Here is a 15,478-nt window from a genome sequence, read left to right as displayed (position 1 = left end):
TCTCACAGCTGCAAAGAAAGCAATACTACTAATAATAAGACATCCTTGTCCCTCCAGTTTGACTGCCGGGTCAAATTGACCCGAACAGTATCTATGTGATATAAACATGCAGGGGGGGGGTTGCAAATATGTGAGATGAACCAAATTTACAATATATGTTGATTGCACGAAATAAGGCAAGCAAAAGAAGTTTCATGCTGAAAAAATACTTTAACTATTTTTCCTAGATGTTCAAATTTTAAAACGGGTCAATTTGACCCGCAACATAACAGGAGGGTTAAAGGGTTAAAGTGCAACTTATAGTCATGAAAACACGGTACTTGTATAGCGCTTTCTACACTCCTTGAAGGCCCAAAGCTCTTTACAGTCACAGACCCAGTCACACACACATTTAAACACTGGTGTCGGCTCTGCTTTCAAAACTGGCACCAACCTTCCACCAGGGGCAAGGTGGGGTTCTGTGTCTTGCCCAGAGACACTTCGACACAAGGCAAGGCAGGAATCACATTGAAATCTTCTGCTCGGGGGTCAACCGCCCCAACGCTGCACCACGGCCACCCCACTCATGTATTTTATCTATTAATAAAGATAAAAAGGTTGAAAATAAATGTGTGTGGGTGTTTTGTTTATGTGCTGGCTTTAGTGAAACCCTATCTTTGGAAATACACCAGAGTAGATAAATAAACTTCTAGTCAGGTGGCGTTACCTTGAACTTTACTTTGTTTTTTGAGAGCAGGTAGCAACAACAACTGAAGCACACGTGCAAGATATAGAGCAAAAGTAAGAGTACAAAAGTCTCCTTTTCCCTCAAGGGTGATGTTACATAGGGTCATATATTGAAGTAAGCACATTTTACTCAGTCAAGCTGATTAATCTCTTGTGTTTCATTAACGAGCCGTATTCTCCCGGTGCTCTAAAACATTGGGATGCTTTTTGACTCTGTAGTGGATGACGCACAACATAGAACGTCATTCTTTAGCTTAATGTCACAGGTAACAAAACCGTTTTTTATTTGCCCTGTGAAAGACGGGTTTGGGCGTCTGAATAAATAGACATGATCCATCGGCAGAAGCATTACCAGGGTCCATCAATGTCTGGGAAATCCAAAATGAAGAACTCTTCTTTTGTGAGACTGGTTGTCAAAGCTGTTACGGATATGAAAGATTTTATTGAACCCACTGGACAGACTGAAGACCCCAAGCTTGTGGGTATGGGACTTCGGACAATCGTGTCTATTGAACAGGTGGCCTTTACATCATTCTAGTAATGCTGGGCATTCTGGGTAATACCACTGTCATTGTGGTTATTAGGAAGAGTGTTATCATGGACCGTAGTGTGGGACAAAACTCAAACATCATCATCATAAACATGGCAGTGCCCAACCTGATGGTGTCCGTCATGAGGAATGCGCTGCTTGTCGTGTCAGACTTGGGGATTGAGGTATGTTTGTGTGGTTTATTTTTCTGAGCACTCCGTCTTCCTCACCGCCCAGGAAAACAGTTATTTTAGATTAAGTGAATATGTGGCTGCTTGTTTTTTGGGCATGGTGATGAACTGTGCCTGCAGAAAGCTTCAGCAGGGGCTGATAGGGAGATGTGGGTAGAAACTAACTTGTGCCAGCTGTCTATTTCCAGTTGTTTCTGTCCAAAGGTTTGTGTCAGTTCCTCATGGGAGTCTGGGTGTGGCTGCGATCGGTCAATGTGTGGTCCACGTTCAACCTCAGTGTGTTCCACTTCCAGACTCTGAGGCACGTGGCTCCTTCTGTTGGAAACCTTCAAGGTTCTCGAGCCGTTCCTAAAACTCTGCTGCTAAACCTGCTTTCCATTTGGATCCTGAACCTTCTTTACTCCATTCCTGCACATATCTTCTCCACTAATGACAATGCAAACAGCACTGAGGTAATGAAAACTTAAATGTTTTTTGCTACCTTCCTAAAATTGCGTGGTTAACCACGCGGCATTCCTGGCTACCATTTCACCATGAAGACAGAGGAACACTCCAAGCAACACAGAAAAGTGTTTGTTGAGAGGTACAAGTATGGCACTTGTGAGTCTGCTACGTCAGGGCGCCCTCACAAACTGAGTGACCGTGCAAGTAGGAGACTTGTGAGAGAAGCCAACAAGGCCTTACGACTACTTTGAAGGAGTGACAAGCTTCAGCTGCTGAGATAGGAGAGACTGTGCAAGTAGCAACTGCTGCTCAGGTTCTTTACCACTCAAAGCTTTATGGGAGAGTGGTAATGAGAAAGCCAGTGTTGAAGAAAATACATATTAGAGCTCGACTAGAGTTCACACAGAAGGCATGTGGAAAACTCCATGATCAAGTGGAAGAAGATCCTTTGGTTTGATGAGACCAAAATTCCCCGGAGATAGGCTCCGGCAGCCCTGTGACCCCGAAAGGGATAAAACGGAATAGAAAATGAATGAATGAATTTGAATACCAACTGCAAATGCAAGATTTTATATTTGATTGTAATTTATAGGGTTGAACACATTTTTTAATTTTGCTTGGTGTTCCTGCTTCATTTGTTTTTGGTTTCATTAACTTCTAGGAAAGTTTACAGATTTTCAGAAGAATGTTGTTCTGGTCACGACAGTTTTAGGGCCGTCATTAGAAAAAAAAAGGAAGAGAATACTGTAAAACTGCAACAAAAATACAAAAAAGTTGGAATTTTAAGAGAATAAAATCACAAAACTACTAGGAATAAATGCAAAAATTAACAAGAATAAGCTTGTAGAATGGTGACTAAAAAGGCAATTTTTTCAATAGTATAGTTGAATTTTTCCTATATTTTAAATTCATACATTTATGAGACAAAAGCCTGTTTTCTAAGAAAAATAGTAAACAAAAACAAATAAAAAGGACCCATAGGTCATGATTAGTGGACCAAAACAGACCCAGACGCTGGAACCCGGAAGGAGACACAGGTGAGTTTGGGGGTAAGTTGAAAAGGCTTTAATATTCAGATCTTGGTTCAGAGGTAGGTTGGCAGAGCAGCCGACTCTGAAGAGGACCCACGATGAGGATGGAGGTTTTTCGTCAGCTCGTGACATCACTGGTGGCTTCGACCATCTCGTGGTGGACTGGAAGATCAGCAGAGGCTCGTGGTGGATTGAAGGATCGGCAGAGGCTTGTGGCTCGACAGGAGGTGATGACAAGGCTGTGATCCAAAAATGCAGCAGACTCAGGCGACCACTCGTGGTAATGGATTCCTGGAGACAAGGTTAGAGCAAGACTTAGGCAGTGGCTTAAAACCATGACTGAGAACATGAAGACCATGCTATGCACCATCAGCGGCAACGAACTGGTGATGAATACTGGTCCTGGAGCTCCTTATGAAGGCAGTCAGGGTGATGAGTTGAGTGGTCCCAGCTGTGTCGCATCAGGAGCCAAGCTGAGAGGGGAGGGGGAGGAGACTGACAGAGGCACCATGACAGTATATGTTGAGGCGCAGGGCAAGGCAGGAGGATAAATGTAGCAGACTATTATTTGTGAGGTGTGAGAATCCAAAGGGATGGCTGGAGCTGGGCTGAGCAGATGCAGTTCAGAAAAAGGAGCTGACTTGGGAGGCAGGAAACTGGAGCTGTGGCTGACTGGCTGGCTTGGCTTGGCTGAGAGCTATATCCAACTGAGCTAGGTGCACAGACGATCAGGCAACAAGTGGATGAAGGAGCAGGGCATATGGTAGAGCAGTGTTTTTTCAACCTTTTTTGAGCCATGGCACACTTTAACCTTGACAAAAATCCCGCGGCACACCAGCATCCCCCCAAAAAAAGCAGAAATTCATGGTCTGTATTGATCGACAGCCCCCTCCCCCGCAATCTCATGTGCATTTTGTGATAATTGTGGCCGAAAAAGCAGGAAGTTGCGGCTGTTTTTTCTAAGAGATGAAATAAAAGTTAAATTAGAAAATTTAGAAACTGTTTGTTCATTGTGGTTTCAAGACGTTTCACGCGGACGACTCATTGCGCGCTGGGACAATGCATCATGGGAGATGTAGTGTGAAAACTGCCGAAAAAGGGCAGAAAGACTCGCGTCTCGGAGTTTCATTGTTTTGTTTACTTGTTCCACGGTCTGACACCGGACTCTGTGGAAATCTACACCTCTAAAGACGAGCTTTAGCTGGTAATTTTGTTGGAACTGAGAGACTTTATGAGCAGAATTAAGAACAAGGAAGTGAAGACTTTAAGCACTTCTGATTGGTCAGACTGATGACATGTGATTAAGCCTTCAAGAATGATTGCCGGAGACAGTTAAAGGGGCGGGACCGTCATTCTTATCAAAATGTCTTTAATAGAATTAAATAAACACATAGAAAAAGTAATTTTAAGATCTTTTATATTCCTAACTACTCAGTGTTTTATCAGGGCCTGTTTGGATGAACAAAGAGCTGATTTCCTGGAGATGGGAAATGTTTTTAGATCAGTGAATGATTAATGAGGGCAATTTCCCACGGCACACTTGACCATCTCCCACGGCACACTAGTGTGCCGCGGCACACTGGTTGAAAAACACTGTGCTAGAGCCTAAGCGAGAGATTGCAGCTGGGTAAAGGGTGGTAAAGGGTGGGGCAATCAATCACTCAGCAAGACAGAGGGAATCCAACACCACATGACGTTTCAATATGAAACCCATAGAGTAAGCAGTTACTTTATCATTGGTTTCACAAACAAAGACATGCAAAGTCTTTTTCTGAGTCAACATTGAGTAATTGTAATTATAAAGACAGAAAATAATTTCCAGGAAACTGGGTCTCTTTAGAGGCAGATGCTTGACCCACAAAGAGTGGATTTCTGGCAGGTGCACTTTCGTCAGCACTATAGTTGCAAAGTTTCAAATGTACTATGGCACATAGATGATAGATGTTTGTTAGTTCAGATGAGAAACTAAACTATGATAAACTAAAGCCTCATTGTATCGCCATAAGTAGCTGCTTTGATAGATTTTAGAGTGTATAATGTGCGGGCTTACAGCATCAGCTATATTTTCAAATAAGCATGGCTTTTGCTGGTAGAATTATGACTTTTTCTCATAAATGTACACATTTATTCTAGTAAAATTACAGCGTTTTTTATTAAAAAAAATCGTAAACGTATTTATTAATTTTTTATGGTGGTGCTAATACTCGTAATTTGGGTAGACAGGGTTTTCTTGTTGTTAAACACACCCTACACAACACAAACTTCTTGGCTTCAATCAAGATGTGGGACAGGTCTCAAAATGCAAAGTAAGGAGGCTTCATTTAGAGTAGCTGATTACTCTCCTGTGTTTTATTACCTTGAAAGTTTTTCTCCCCAGAGTTTTGTGAAGCTTTGTCGCTTTCTTGGAACCAACAGGGGTTCATATATCGAAGGCGGCTCGCAGAAGTCAGATTTTTATCAAAGATGGAACAGGCAGGAGCCTCTTCTTCCTTTGGCTCTGCAGCGGAGACCTTCAAGTGATAGACCAAAACAGGGAGAAGAACAAAGCTCCACATCAGCAGAGAGATTAACAGTGAGTCTACTATGTCTGCTGTGTCCAGAATGAAGACGCAGCTCGATTTAAGGCCTGCTGATGAAGCTGCTGCAAAAATCAAGGACTTTGTTGGACCTGAAGGAAGGGATGAAAACCCTAAACATGTGGGAATTGGACTTCAAGTGCCAGTCTCTGATGTACAAATTGTTTGTCACGTCATCATGGTAGTGCTGGCTATTCTGGGTAACGCCACTGTCATTGTGGTTATTGGGAAGAGTGTCATCCAGGATCGTAGAGTGGCTCACAACTCAAATATCATCATCATAAACATGGCAGTGTCCAACCTGATGGTGTCCATAATGAGGAATATTCTGCTCATCGTGTCAGACTTTGGGATCCAGGTTTGTAAAATTTGGATTTACTGCCCTTTAAACATTTTTAAAAAAGGAATGCATTATTTTATGTGTAGCCAGTATTTCATGCAAAAAATATTTATTTAGAATGAAATTGTTCTTCCTTTAAACAATTACTGTTGTTAACATGTTTAATGACCAGGAGCAGTTTAGAAAAAGTCATAATTAACAGAACATTTTCCACAGCTGTTTCTGTCCAGAGAACGGTGTCAGTTCCTCATGGGAGTCTGGGTGTGGCTGCGATCGGTCAATGTGTGGTCCACGTTCTACCTCAGCGTGTTCCACCTCCAGACTCTGAGGCGCGTGGCTCCTTCTGTTGGAAACCTTCAAGCTTCTCGAGGCGTTCCTAAGACTCTGCTGCTAAACTTGCTTTCCATTTGGCTCCTCAACCTTCTTTACTCCATTCCTGCACATATCTTCTCCACTAACGGCAATGCAAACAGCACTGAGGTGAGAGGAATGACACATACACTAGGGATGTGCAGTCAGGAGACACAGGAGGCAGTGCCTCACCTGCCATCATAAGTTGTACCGCTATACTAACAATGAAACACATGTGGTAAATGGTAAAATGGCGTATACTTGTATAGCTCTTTTCTACCTACAAGGACAAACAGCTTTACAGTCCCAGACCCATTCACCCAGTCACACACACAATCACACACTGGTGGCGGCTCCGCTGCCAAACACAGGCGCCCGCGTACCACCAGGGGCAAGGTGGGGTTCATTGTCTAATTTTTGTTAAAAATACAGTTTATATATATTATTCTAATCATTACATTCATTTTCTTACTCAAAATTGCTGTGTTTTGCATATTTCCTGTTTAATTATAGCATAGTCTGCAAGGTGAGGTAGCACCGAACTCTGCTTTAAGGCAAATTGTGCGATCCCATGCCAATTGGTTTGAGCGCATGCCTTTAGTTTACCCTGCTTTTACTAATATTTAATCCTTTATTTTAAAAAGCATTGACATTGAGCACATTTTTATTACTTTATTCCTCACTTTCTATTTAAAAGGTATTGTATTTCCAGTTCTCCTGCGGTTTATTTAGTGATCGCATAAAGAAGAAGACATTGAGAAGACAGAAGGTGAGGCCGGCAGCAGCTTTGCCTCAATTTAGAGGGCTCTTGTTGGTTCCTCAATTTTGCTAATAAAATTTAAATAAGACTTAGTTATTTTGTTTTGCTCTGATCATTGACTGCACTTGAGAACAGAACTGAGTGAGGTGGGTAGCGGGTTCATGAGAATTGACATTAGTCAAACTTTAGAAACAGTTGACTGACTTCTCATGAACCCGCTTTCAAGTGGTAGGGGTGTTGACTTCCAACATTGGCAAAAGTGGTTGCCATAGAAACGGTGACTCAGACCAACTCTGCTTAATCTGCTGCTTACTGATGATTTCAGGTTCCAACATACCTATCGCAAAAAAATGGTGACTGAATTTACTTCTATTGGAACAAAAAGTAAGACCCTGTGGTTGACTTCATACTCAGTCTAATTCTCTTATACAATCAGTGGTTAAGGCTAACTGCAAAAATGACAAATCATTAAAAAATGTCTCAAAGTTAGGCTTTCAATCAAATCGTAAAGTAATAAATAATAGATGACCAAATTTGCACCAACATATTTTCAGAGACTTTTTAAACTAAAATAAGATTGAAAAACTGAAATTATTGACCCAGAAAGAGGGATGGATAGACTTAATTTACAAGTAAACGGTAGTCCACTGTGTGGGGGAGGATGTGTCTATGTCATAGGATGTCTCTAGCATATATATGGGGCCTCACGTTTATTTGTAAATCTGACTGAAAGAATCAGTGCCTCACCAGCGATAACCCTTAACGTACGTCACTGGTATACACAATTAGAACTTAACTTTTCTGTTCAACTATTGCTACGTTCACACAGGGCATGTAGCGCACGTTCTAGACCAGTATCAAAACTATATTTCTTCATCTCACAGTGAGTGTCTGCTCTGCTCTCTTACCTCCATCACTTCTCTCAGACCCTCATGTTGATCAGCACCACAACACGCCCCCTCCTGGGCTGTGTGTGGAACTTCCCGTCCAGCCACAGCGGCCTGGCCTACGCCACCACGTCCATGGTGATCCATGAAGCCCTACCTATTCTCTTGATGACAGCGACCAACCTTAGCTCCCTTTACATGCTTCATACATACAGCAGAACCAGGACCAGAACCTCAATCCAACATGCACCCGTTATAAGGGGGGTACCAGCTGAGAGACGAGCTGCCAGGGTAAGAAAAAAAAGTTACAAAGCCTTTATGTTTTACCAATAAATCCCTCCTTTGGTGCACTGGAGACGGCACAAATTTGTTGGAGAGCTACTTCCCTTATCGGGGCCCAAATGATTTGCCAAAATTTGTAAGAGACTATTAGTCCCTCTCCATGACCTCCCTCAACTCCTGTCGGGCCTGTGTTTTTGCCTTTGCAGCTGCTTAAACTCAACCTGATTGGACTGGCACTGCCTATCAGCCTTTTTGGGGATCATTCAAGCCAGCTGGGCTTGAAGGACTCATTCAGCCTAACAAAATTCCTATAGTTATGGTGACCAATGGCTTTTGCATGGCCACCTCTCCAAGTACCAGAGACTTTACAGGCACAGCCTTAAACAGCTGTGTTGACATGAGTATTGGAAATCATTGCCCACTCTTACTCACTGTCTTCATTCTCCCTTGGTACCCAAGGGTCCTCTTGACAGTGGGCTCAGCTAGACCGTGCCTACAGACCTAGCTTGGAGAATCAATATGATAACAACTTACTGTAAGTTTCATAATAACCCTTTGACACCGGAGTTGTTACCAAGACAGCAACATAACACATGCTCTTTGAACGACTGTAACAATTCGACCGTTTTGCAATCAGTGGAATTCCAACAGATTCTGATTCAGCCTCACATTCAGTTGGTTTACTTTTGGTTGCATGAGCAATTCCCCATAATACAGAGTCATATCAGGGTAAAGCTGCTTTTCTCAACTTCAGAATCTGCTAAAAGTATTTTGTGTTAACACCTGGTACTGAACAGTGAAGTTTTCCAGATTCTTGGTCTTTGGTCCATTGTCTATGTCTACTGATCGTGTTTTTGCGTCCACTGTCTATGTTTTGGGCCCATTGTCTATGTCTGCTGAACGAGTTCATTGAACATTGGTTCATGTCTATGTACTACTAAGCAAAATCTTCTGCATGCCCATGTTACTTTGATTATTACTCTGTTTTTACTTTGTGATGTATATGCTTGCTTTATGCTTAAACTTTGCATTTGTCTTTGTCATTATCCTTACCCCATGTTGTCTAACTATGGCGTCAGGAAAGTCTTTAGCAACCATTGCTAGTGTCGTTAGCTACGTCGTTTTACGTGCCATCAGGAAAATCCTTAACAACCATTGCTAGTGTGGTTAGCTTCGTTGTCTCACCATGTCCTGTCCTTAGATCTTGTTGTATTTCAAATTTGGGCAAAGTTGTCAGAAAAGTCCTTTGTACGGCCGGAAAATAGTTTCCTGTACTACCACGGAACGAAACACGTTTAAAAAAACAAAACTTTATTGATATTCCTGCAAACGCGCACTGCCAGAAAGGGGGGTTGCATGTGTACAACGGTTTCACTTTACCGTTTTAAGTTATTTAGTTTTACGACAGTAGCAACGGTTACTAAGGACTTTCCTGACGACAAAGTCAGACGACAGGGGCTATAACAAAGACAAATGCAAAGTTTTACTCATAACGCATGAACCAATGTTCAATGAACTCGGTCAGTAGACATAGACAATAAACCAAAGACATAGACAGTGGACACAAAAACAGATTTTTGGCACAAACGGAACCTCATACAAACAAACAAACAAGTAAACTAGAATGAATGTCAAATCCATTCACATTTTAGTCTGCTAAAGTTCAGCCCACTGTTGTTTTCCACATCCAAAGAATCCAAAGGGAACATTCTTAGAACATTCTGGTCACATGTCTTTGCTAAATTCAAAGTCTTTCCACACATTGGACTGGAATGATGGACTGATCGCTTTTTGCTGACATCACTTGTGTGTTGTTCGCTGTGATGCACTTGGTTGTTTTTATGTTATAGTAAAATGAACCTACTGTGACTCAATGAAACGGTATTTTCCAACAGCAATTGGAAAATTGCTGTTGGAAAATACAACAGCAATACAACAGCAAAAACTAAAAAAAGATTCAAACAAAAAGAGCTCTCCTGCTGCTCTTTGCAAAACCCTTCTTAACCCCAAGATGATCCGAGTTAAAACAAATAAACAATACATTTATCTCATTTTGAAACAAGGGCGGTACAATTATCAACTTGCCTACTGGTCAGATCGGTTTGATTATCAACATGCCTCAGACAGATCCATCTGGTCGATTGTAGGAATAGAAAATGATTCATTGTCTAATTTGATTAATCATTATACCTGTAATTCCCTCGCAGTCAGTCCAGACACAAGTGGTTTTCCTAAACGGGTGTCTTTATTGTCTTACACACACACCATGAAAACTATAGAAAGCACAAACAAAACAATTAATGCTTATCAAAACAAGTACAAATTTCGAAAATAAACATTTACACTCACAATAAAAATGCCAACATACAATAAACATACCTCGTTGGCTGTATGCTGCCAAAAAGAGAATTAGAACCTCGTTGGGAATTAGGACATCCTTTCTTTCTTAATTTTCTTTTCTTGCTGATCTTCCTTCTGGATCTTACGTCTGCCTTACGTCGTGCTCTCTTTTCTCTTTTTCCTTTTCTGCTTTTTCTAACTTAATCTACACATTTAAAATAATCGTAAAACTTATCAAAAAAGACACACTAAGTTCAAAAGAAAAAGTGGCAGCTACAATACCCCTAGTTAGGTTAATCTAAAGAATGTCCACACTGGAGTTATGTTGAACTGGACTTTATACAGGTTAAATTTAAAGTTGCACTTTTAACATTAGGGTGCTTCTGTAACCACCCCCTATGGTTGGTCAAAGCACTGTGTCAAAGAAGGGTTATTAAGGTTGCCCCTTGGTAGGGAAGAATTTTCATAAGAGTAAAAGATTCCTTTAAAATTTTTAATTTCATTGGGTACATTTAAGGGTTTTCTTGTTTGTTTTAAACCATTTTTAAAGTCCAATTTAAAAAAGAACAGCACTGTCGCTGTCTCTAAAATGCTGTAAGTTTGTCACCAATTTACTAAATAAATTATTTTACTTTCTGTGATTTTTTTTCTAGGTGATTCTTATTCTTGTTTTGCTCTTTGTTGTGTCCTGGGGAACCAGCGTTATATCTGTAAACTACTTCAACTACAACCGAGGCACCTCATCCGAGTTCCTCCTGGTCATCGCTCGCTTTGCCCAGATCCTCTTCATCGCCTTGTCTCCTGCTGTCCTGGCGGTTGGCCATCGTGGGCTGCGTTCTTGTATCAAGTCATCGCTGACTTACTGACAGAAATGCTAAAGCTGTGGAAGAAGAAGAATCACTGACATGTCATGACTTTGAATGTATGTTTTTGTGAGAGAAAGGAAATGGCATGGTGGATTCTGTCCAACTGATTTTGGTCCTCAATAAAAAGATAGTTATGGTTCTCATTTGGTTATTCCAATAATATAATTTCAATGTTTTTTGCTTGTATCTAAAAAACATGATCTTAGAAATGAGGACTACATCCTCGATTCTTACATTCACAGACTAAGAGCTGGATGTCATAATTAAAAAAATCTCAAAGTAAAACTAATCTGTGCAAAAGCCTGAAAAATAGGGAATAAAACTATTATTACGATTATAACGATTATTTTATCATGATAAATTCCCGTTTAAGTAAAATATGTTTAGTGACGTCAATGACATTTTGGGAATCAATATTCCCGTTTTCAGGTGGAGAGATTTCATGTAATCCATGGACACCAGTGAAAATCACAAATCATTGAAGAAAAAAGGTTCAGAGCACTGTCTAGTGGGTCTAGATGACCCAACTCCCAATGTTAAAGTGCCTAGCATAGCACAAGGGTTAAGAAATAGGAGTGAATGAATAATGGACACATTGTAAGCGCTTTGAGCAACAAGAAAAAGCGCAGATAAATCTAATCCATTATTACTATTATATAGGAGCTTGTGTTACAGAAGACTGTAATAAATAAACCAATATGTCTGATCAAGGCTTTCAGGCAAAAGATGACATGTATCCACCTTTGTCATCCTAGGGATGTCACATCAATGGGATACAAAGGATACTTTTACACCAGTGCAGCTGCACTGGGGGCAGGGAGGGTGAAGTGTCTTGTCCAAGGACACAACGACAGCTAGCTTGGGGGTGTGGGTATTGAACCGCCGACCCTTCGGTCATTGGACAACCTGCTCTACCATCTGAGTCCCCTGTATTCAAGAGTACGTTGAAAAGTTGTTAAAGCCAAAAAAGAACAAAAAGGACTTTTGTTATCTAGAAATTTGCTATTTTTAGTGTTCCTGCAACAATGGATGCATGTCCATTGATCCAAAAGTTTTTGATATGAATATTTATTTCAGCTCTTTGGTTCAGAACAAGATTTAAAGATTTTGATTGATTTTAATTTCATGTTCTTCAAAACCATACCATGTATTTGCATTCTTTTTGATTTTTTGAAAAGGATTTGTTTAGAGGCCTGTCTGGCTGCAGAGCACATGCACTCTCACATCCAAACGTTCTCCGTTTCTCTTGGGTGATGCTGCAGATATTGAGATGCAAAGTAAGCATGTTTCCATCAGAGAAGCTGATTAATCTCTGGGGTTTTATTAACATGAACCTTCTGCTCCCTTGAGTCTAATGCTTTGTTGTGCTTTGACACTCTCTCACCAACAGAAGCTAATATATTTATAGAAGAACTTTTTCTTTACAATGAATGACAAGACAAACTACTTTTTCCTGAAATGGTTCTGTGGAGGACAGCATCAGGTCGCAGAACATGAACATGGAACTCTTTCAGTAGATTGATAACCTTGCTGATTGATCCAAAATGAAGAAAAGGCTTTCTTAAGGCTGGCTGTTGGAGCCGATACCGAATTTATGGATTTTACTGGACCTATTGGACCGGATAAAACCTTTAAGCTTTTGGGTACGGGACTTCAGACCACTATGTCTGCTTTACAAGCGGTATTTTATGCCATTCTGGTGGTGCTGGGCGTTCTGGGTAACACCACTGTCATTGTGGTTGTTGGGAAGAGTGTCATCCAGGATCGTAGAGTGGCTCACAACTCAAACATCATCATCATAAACATGGCAGCGTCCAACCTGATGGTGTCCGTCATGAGAAATATTCTGCTTGTCATGTCAGACTTTGGGATCCAGGTATGTAAAATTTTAATTACCTGCATGAAAACTGGATGTCACAGTAAACAGTTTTTGTGTCATTTTTTCACATTTATTTTATTTAAAAACTAAACAGATTATTATTCGCATAAATCTACAGGTCATGAAAAGTATCTAAAAAAAAGACAAGCAACCATGAAACAAAGGGATGCATCTTCTCCACAGCTGTTTCTGTCCAGAGAACGGTGTCAGTTCCTCATGGGAGTCTGGGTGTGGCTGCGATCGGTCAATGTGTGGTCCACGTTCTACCTCAGCGTGTTCCACCTCCAGACTCTGAGGCGCGTGGCTCCTTCTGTTGGAAACCTTCAAGCTTCTCGAGGCGTTCCTAAGACTCTGCTGCTAAACCTGCTTTCCATTTGGATCCTCAACCTCCTTTACTCCATTCCTGCACATATCTTCTCCACTAATGGTAATGCAAACAGCACTGAGGTGAGAGGAAGAAATATATCAATAAATTTTGCACCAGACATGTCAAAAGTCCATCCCATGGGCTGAATGCAGCCCCGTGTTCAACTTTCCACTGGTCCAAAATCAATAATATTAAAGCATGTTCTAAAAACTGTGGACAAATTCTTGATTGTGATAGGCTAAATTACCTTTGAAGCCATTGTAATCCTGTTACAACACTGTCCCAGAACTCAAATCATGACAGAACAAAAACAGAAGGAAAAACTAAGGCAAAGAAAACCAAACCATGACAATAACTGTGTCTGTCTAATATACCAAGAGATTGTGGCCTTTTTCAAGGAGGTTAATATCACGACGGACTGCCAGACAAAACATGCTAAGTATGATAAGCTAACTGGGAATGAATGGGAGTGAAAAATTGACAGTAATTTTGGCAAAAACATTGTTTTCATGTAAAAATGTTCATTAAATAGTTCATTTGCATTTAACCTCACCAAATCTGTCTCTCTTTGCAAAAACTTGTTGTATGACGTTTAGCATCGTGGGGCTTTTTTCTGTGTTTTTCTTAAGTTTGAATCTTTTTGTGCAGAGACAATTAGCAGTACACGGAGACGAAAGAAAATGTGAACACATTATGAGATTGCATTCTTTTCCCATATTTATGATGTCAAGATTTTCTAAAATGTAATTCAGTTCAGATTAAATTTAAATGACGCAAACAAGTTTATACAAAACCAAACTGAAAACAAAACAGAAATGGAAATGTTTGTCTTTTCTGAACACCACAGAAAAAACTCTCAGGATAGTAACCAACTGCTTCAAAGAGTTTTAAAAAATATATCTATTATAGCCAATTTCCTATTTTAAAGAAACCCACCTTCATCTCAAAGTGAGTGTCTGCTCTGCTTTCTTGTTTCCTTCTCTTCTCTCAGACCCTCATGTTGATCAGCAGCACAACACGCCCCCTCCTGGGCTGTGTGTGGAACTTCCCGTCCAGCTACAGCGGCCTGGCCTACGCCACCACGTCCATGGTGATCCATGAAACCCTGCCTATTGTCTTGATGACAGTGACCAACCTGAGCTCCCTTTACACGCTTCACACATACGGCAGGACAAGGAAATCAGTCCAAGATGCACCAGTCGTAAAGCGGGTACCAGCTGAGAAACGAGCTGCCAAGGTAAGAAAAAGAATGACAGCGTACGTCCAGAAAAGGTTTCTAGACCCACCTATGTTACAAATCTGTTATTGGATCATTCAAATATCCTTTTCTTGTTTTCCAGGTGATTCTTATTCTTGTTTTGCTCTTCACTGTGTCCTGGGGAACCAGCGTTATATCTGTAAACTACTTCAACTACAACCGAGGCACCTCATCCGAGTTCCTCCTGGTCATCGCTCGCTTTGCCCAGATCCTCTTCATCGCCTTGTCTCCTGCTGTCCTGGCGGTTGGCCATCGTGGGCTGCGTTCTTGTATCAAGTCATCGCTGACTTACTGACAGAACTGCCCGGCAACTGCACACCGCTGAAGCTGTGTGAGGAAAATATTCACAACTGTTGACATTTTCAATTCATCAAAGAAGTCTTTGTGCAAACAGCACAGGATTTTTGTTGTTTTTTTACAATAAAAAAAAGAGAGAGGCTAACACAAGCGCTAACAACATTAGCCCTGTTTGATTAACACAAAATCCATGCGGGAAAAGCTGCAATCTGCATCCTGGCTGCACGTAAATATGTGGGAATAACATCAGCCTTCATTTTGTCGGGACACGACTGGAAACACAAATCCATGTGATTGTATGAACGGTTTCTAAGGACTGAGAGACTTTTCTGCTTTGAAAAGTTTACACACCGC

General features: G+C 41.0%; 2 protein-coding genes and 1 pseudogene across 2 annotated transcripts; all 3 read left to right on the top strand.

Annotated features, from left to right (window-relative positions):
* The first annotated feature begins 721 nt into the window (after nucleotides 1-721).
* On the top strand, nucleotides 722-2,616 carry LOC101158750 (olfactory receptor class A-like protein 4; annotated as a pseudogene).
* A 934-nt stretch (nucleotides 2,617-3,550) lies between these two features.
* LOC101158998 (olfactory receptor class A-like protein 4) lies at nucleotides 3,551-11,879 on the top strand. Its single transcript, XM_004086135.5, has 4 exons — nucleotides 3,551-5,855; nucleotides 6,054-6,317; nucleotides 7,875-8,126; nucleotides 11,111-11,879. Exons 1-4 carry the CDS (start codon nucleotides 5,505-5,507, stop codon nucleotides 11,321-11,323), a joined length of 1,080 nt encoding a protein of 359 aa, XP_004086183.1. The 5' UTR covers nucleotides 3,551-5,504; the 3' UTR covers nucleotides 11,324-11,879.
* Nucleotides 11,880-12,838: 959 nt separating this feature from the next.
* ora3.1 (olfactory receptor class A related 3, tandem duplicate 1) lies at nucleotides 12,839-15,122 on the top strand. The gene is made up of 4 exons (XM_023954660.2): nucleotides 12,839-13,199; nucleotides 13,386-13,649; nucleotides 14,561-14,806; nucleotides 14,910-15,122. The coding sequence occupies exons 1-4, from the start codon at nucleotides 12,918-12,920 to the stop codon at nucleotides 15,120-15,122; spliced, it is 1,005 nt and encodes a 334-aa protein (XP_023810428.2). The 5' UTR covers nucleotides 12,839-12,917.
* Nucleotides 15,123-15,478: the final 356 nt, after the last annotated feature.

The sequence above is a fragment of the Oryzias latipes genome, chromosome 5 (genome assembly GCF_053564925.1).
Source record: "Oryzias latipes strain Hd-rR chromosome 5, Olatipes_Hd-rR_3.1".
Classification (NCBI taxonomy): domain Eukaryota; kingdom Metazoa; phylum Chordata; class Actinopteri; order Beloniformes; family Adrianichthyidae; genus Oryzias; species Oryzias latipes.
The sequence above is the reverse complement of the archived record's forward strand: the minus strand, read 5'-3'. Positions and strand labels throughout refer to the sequence as shown.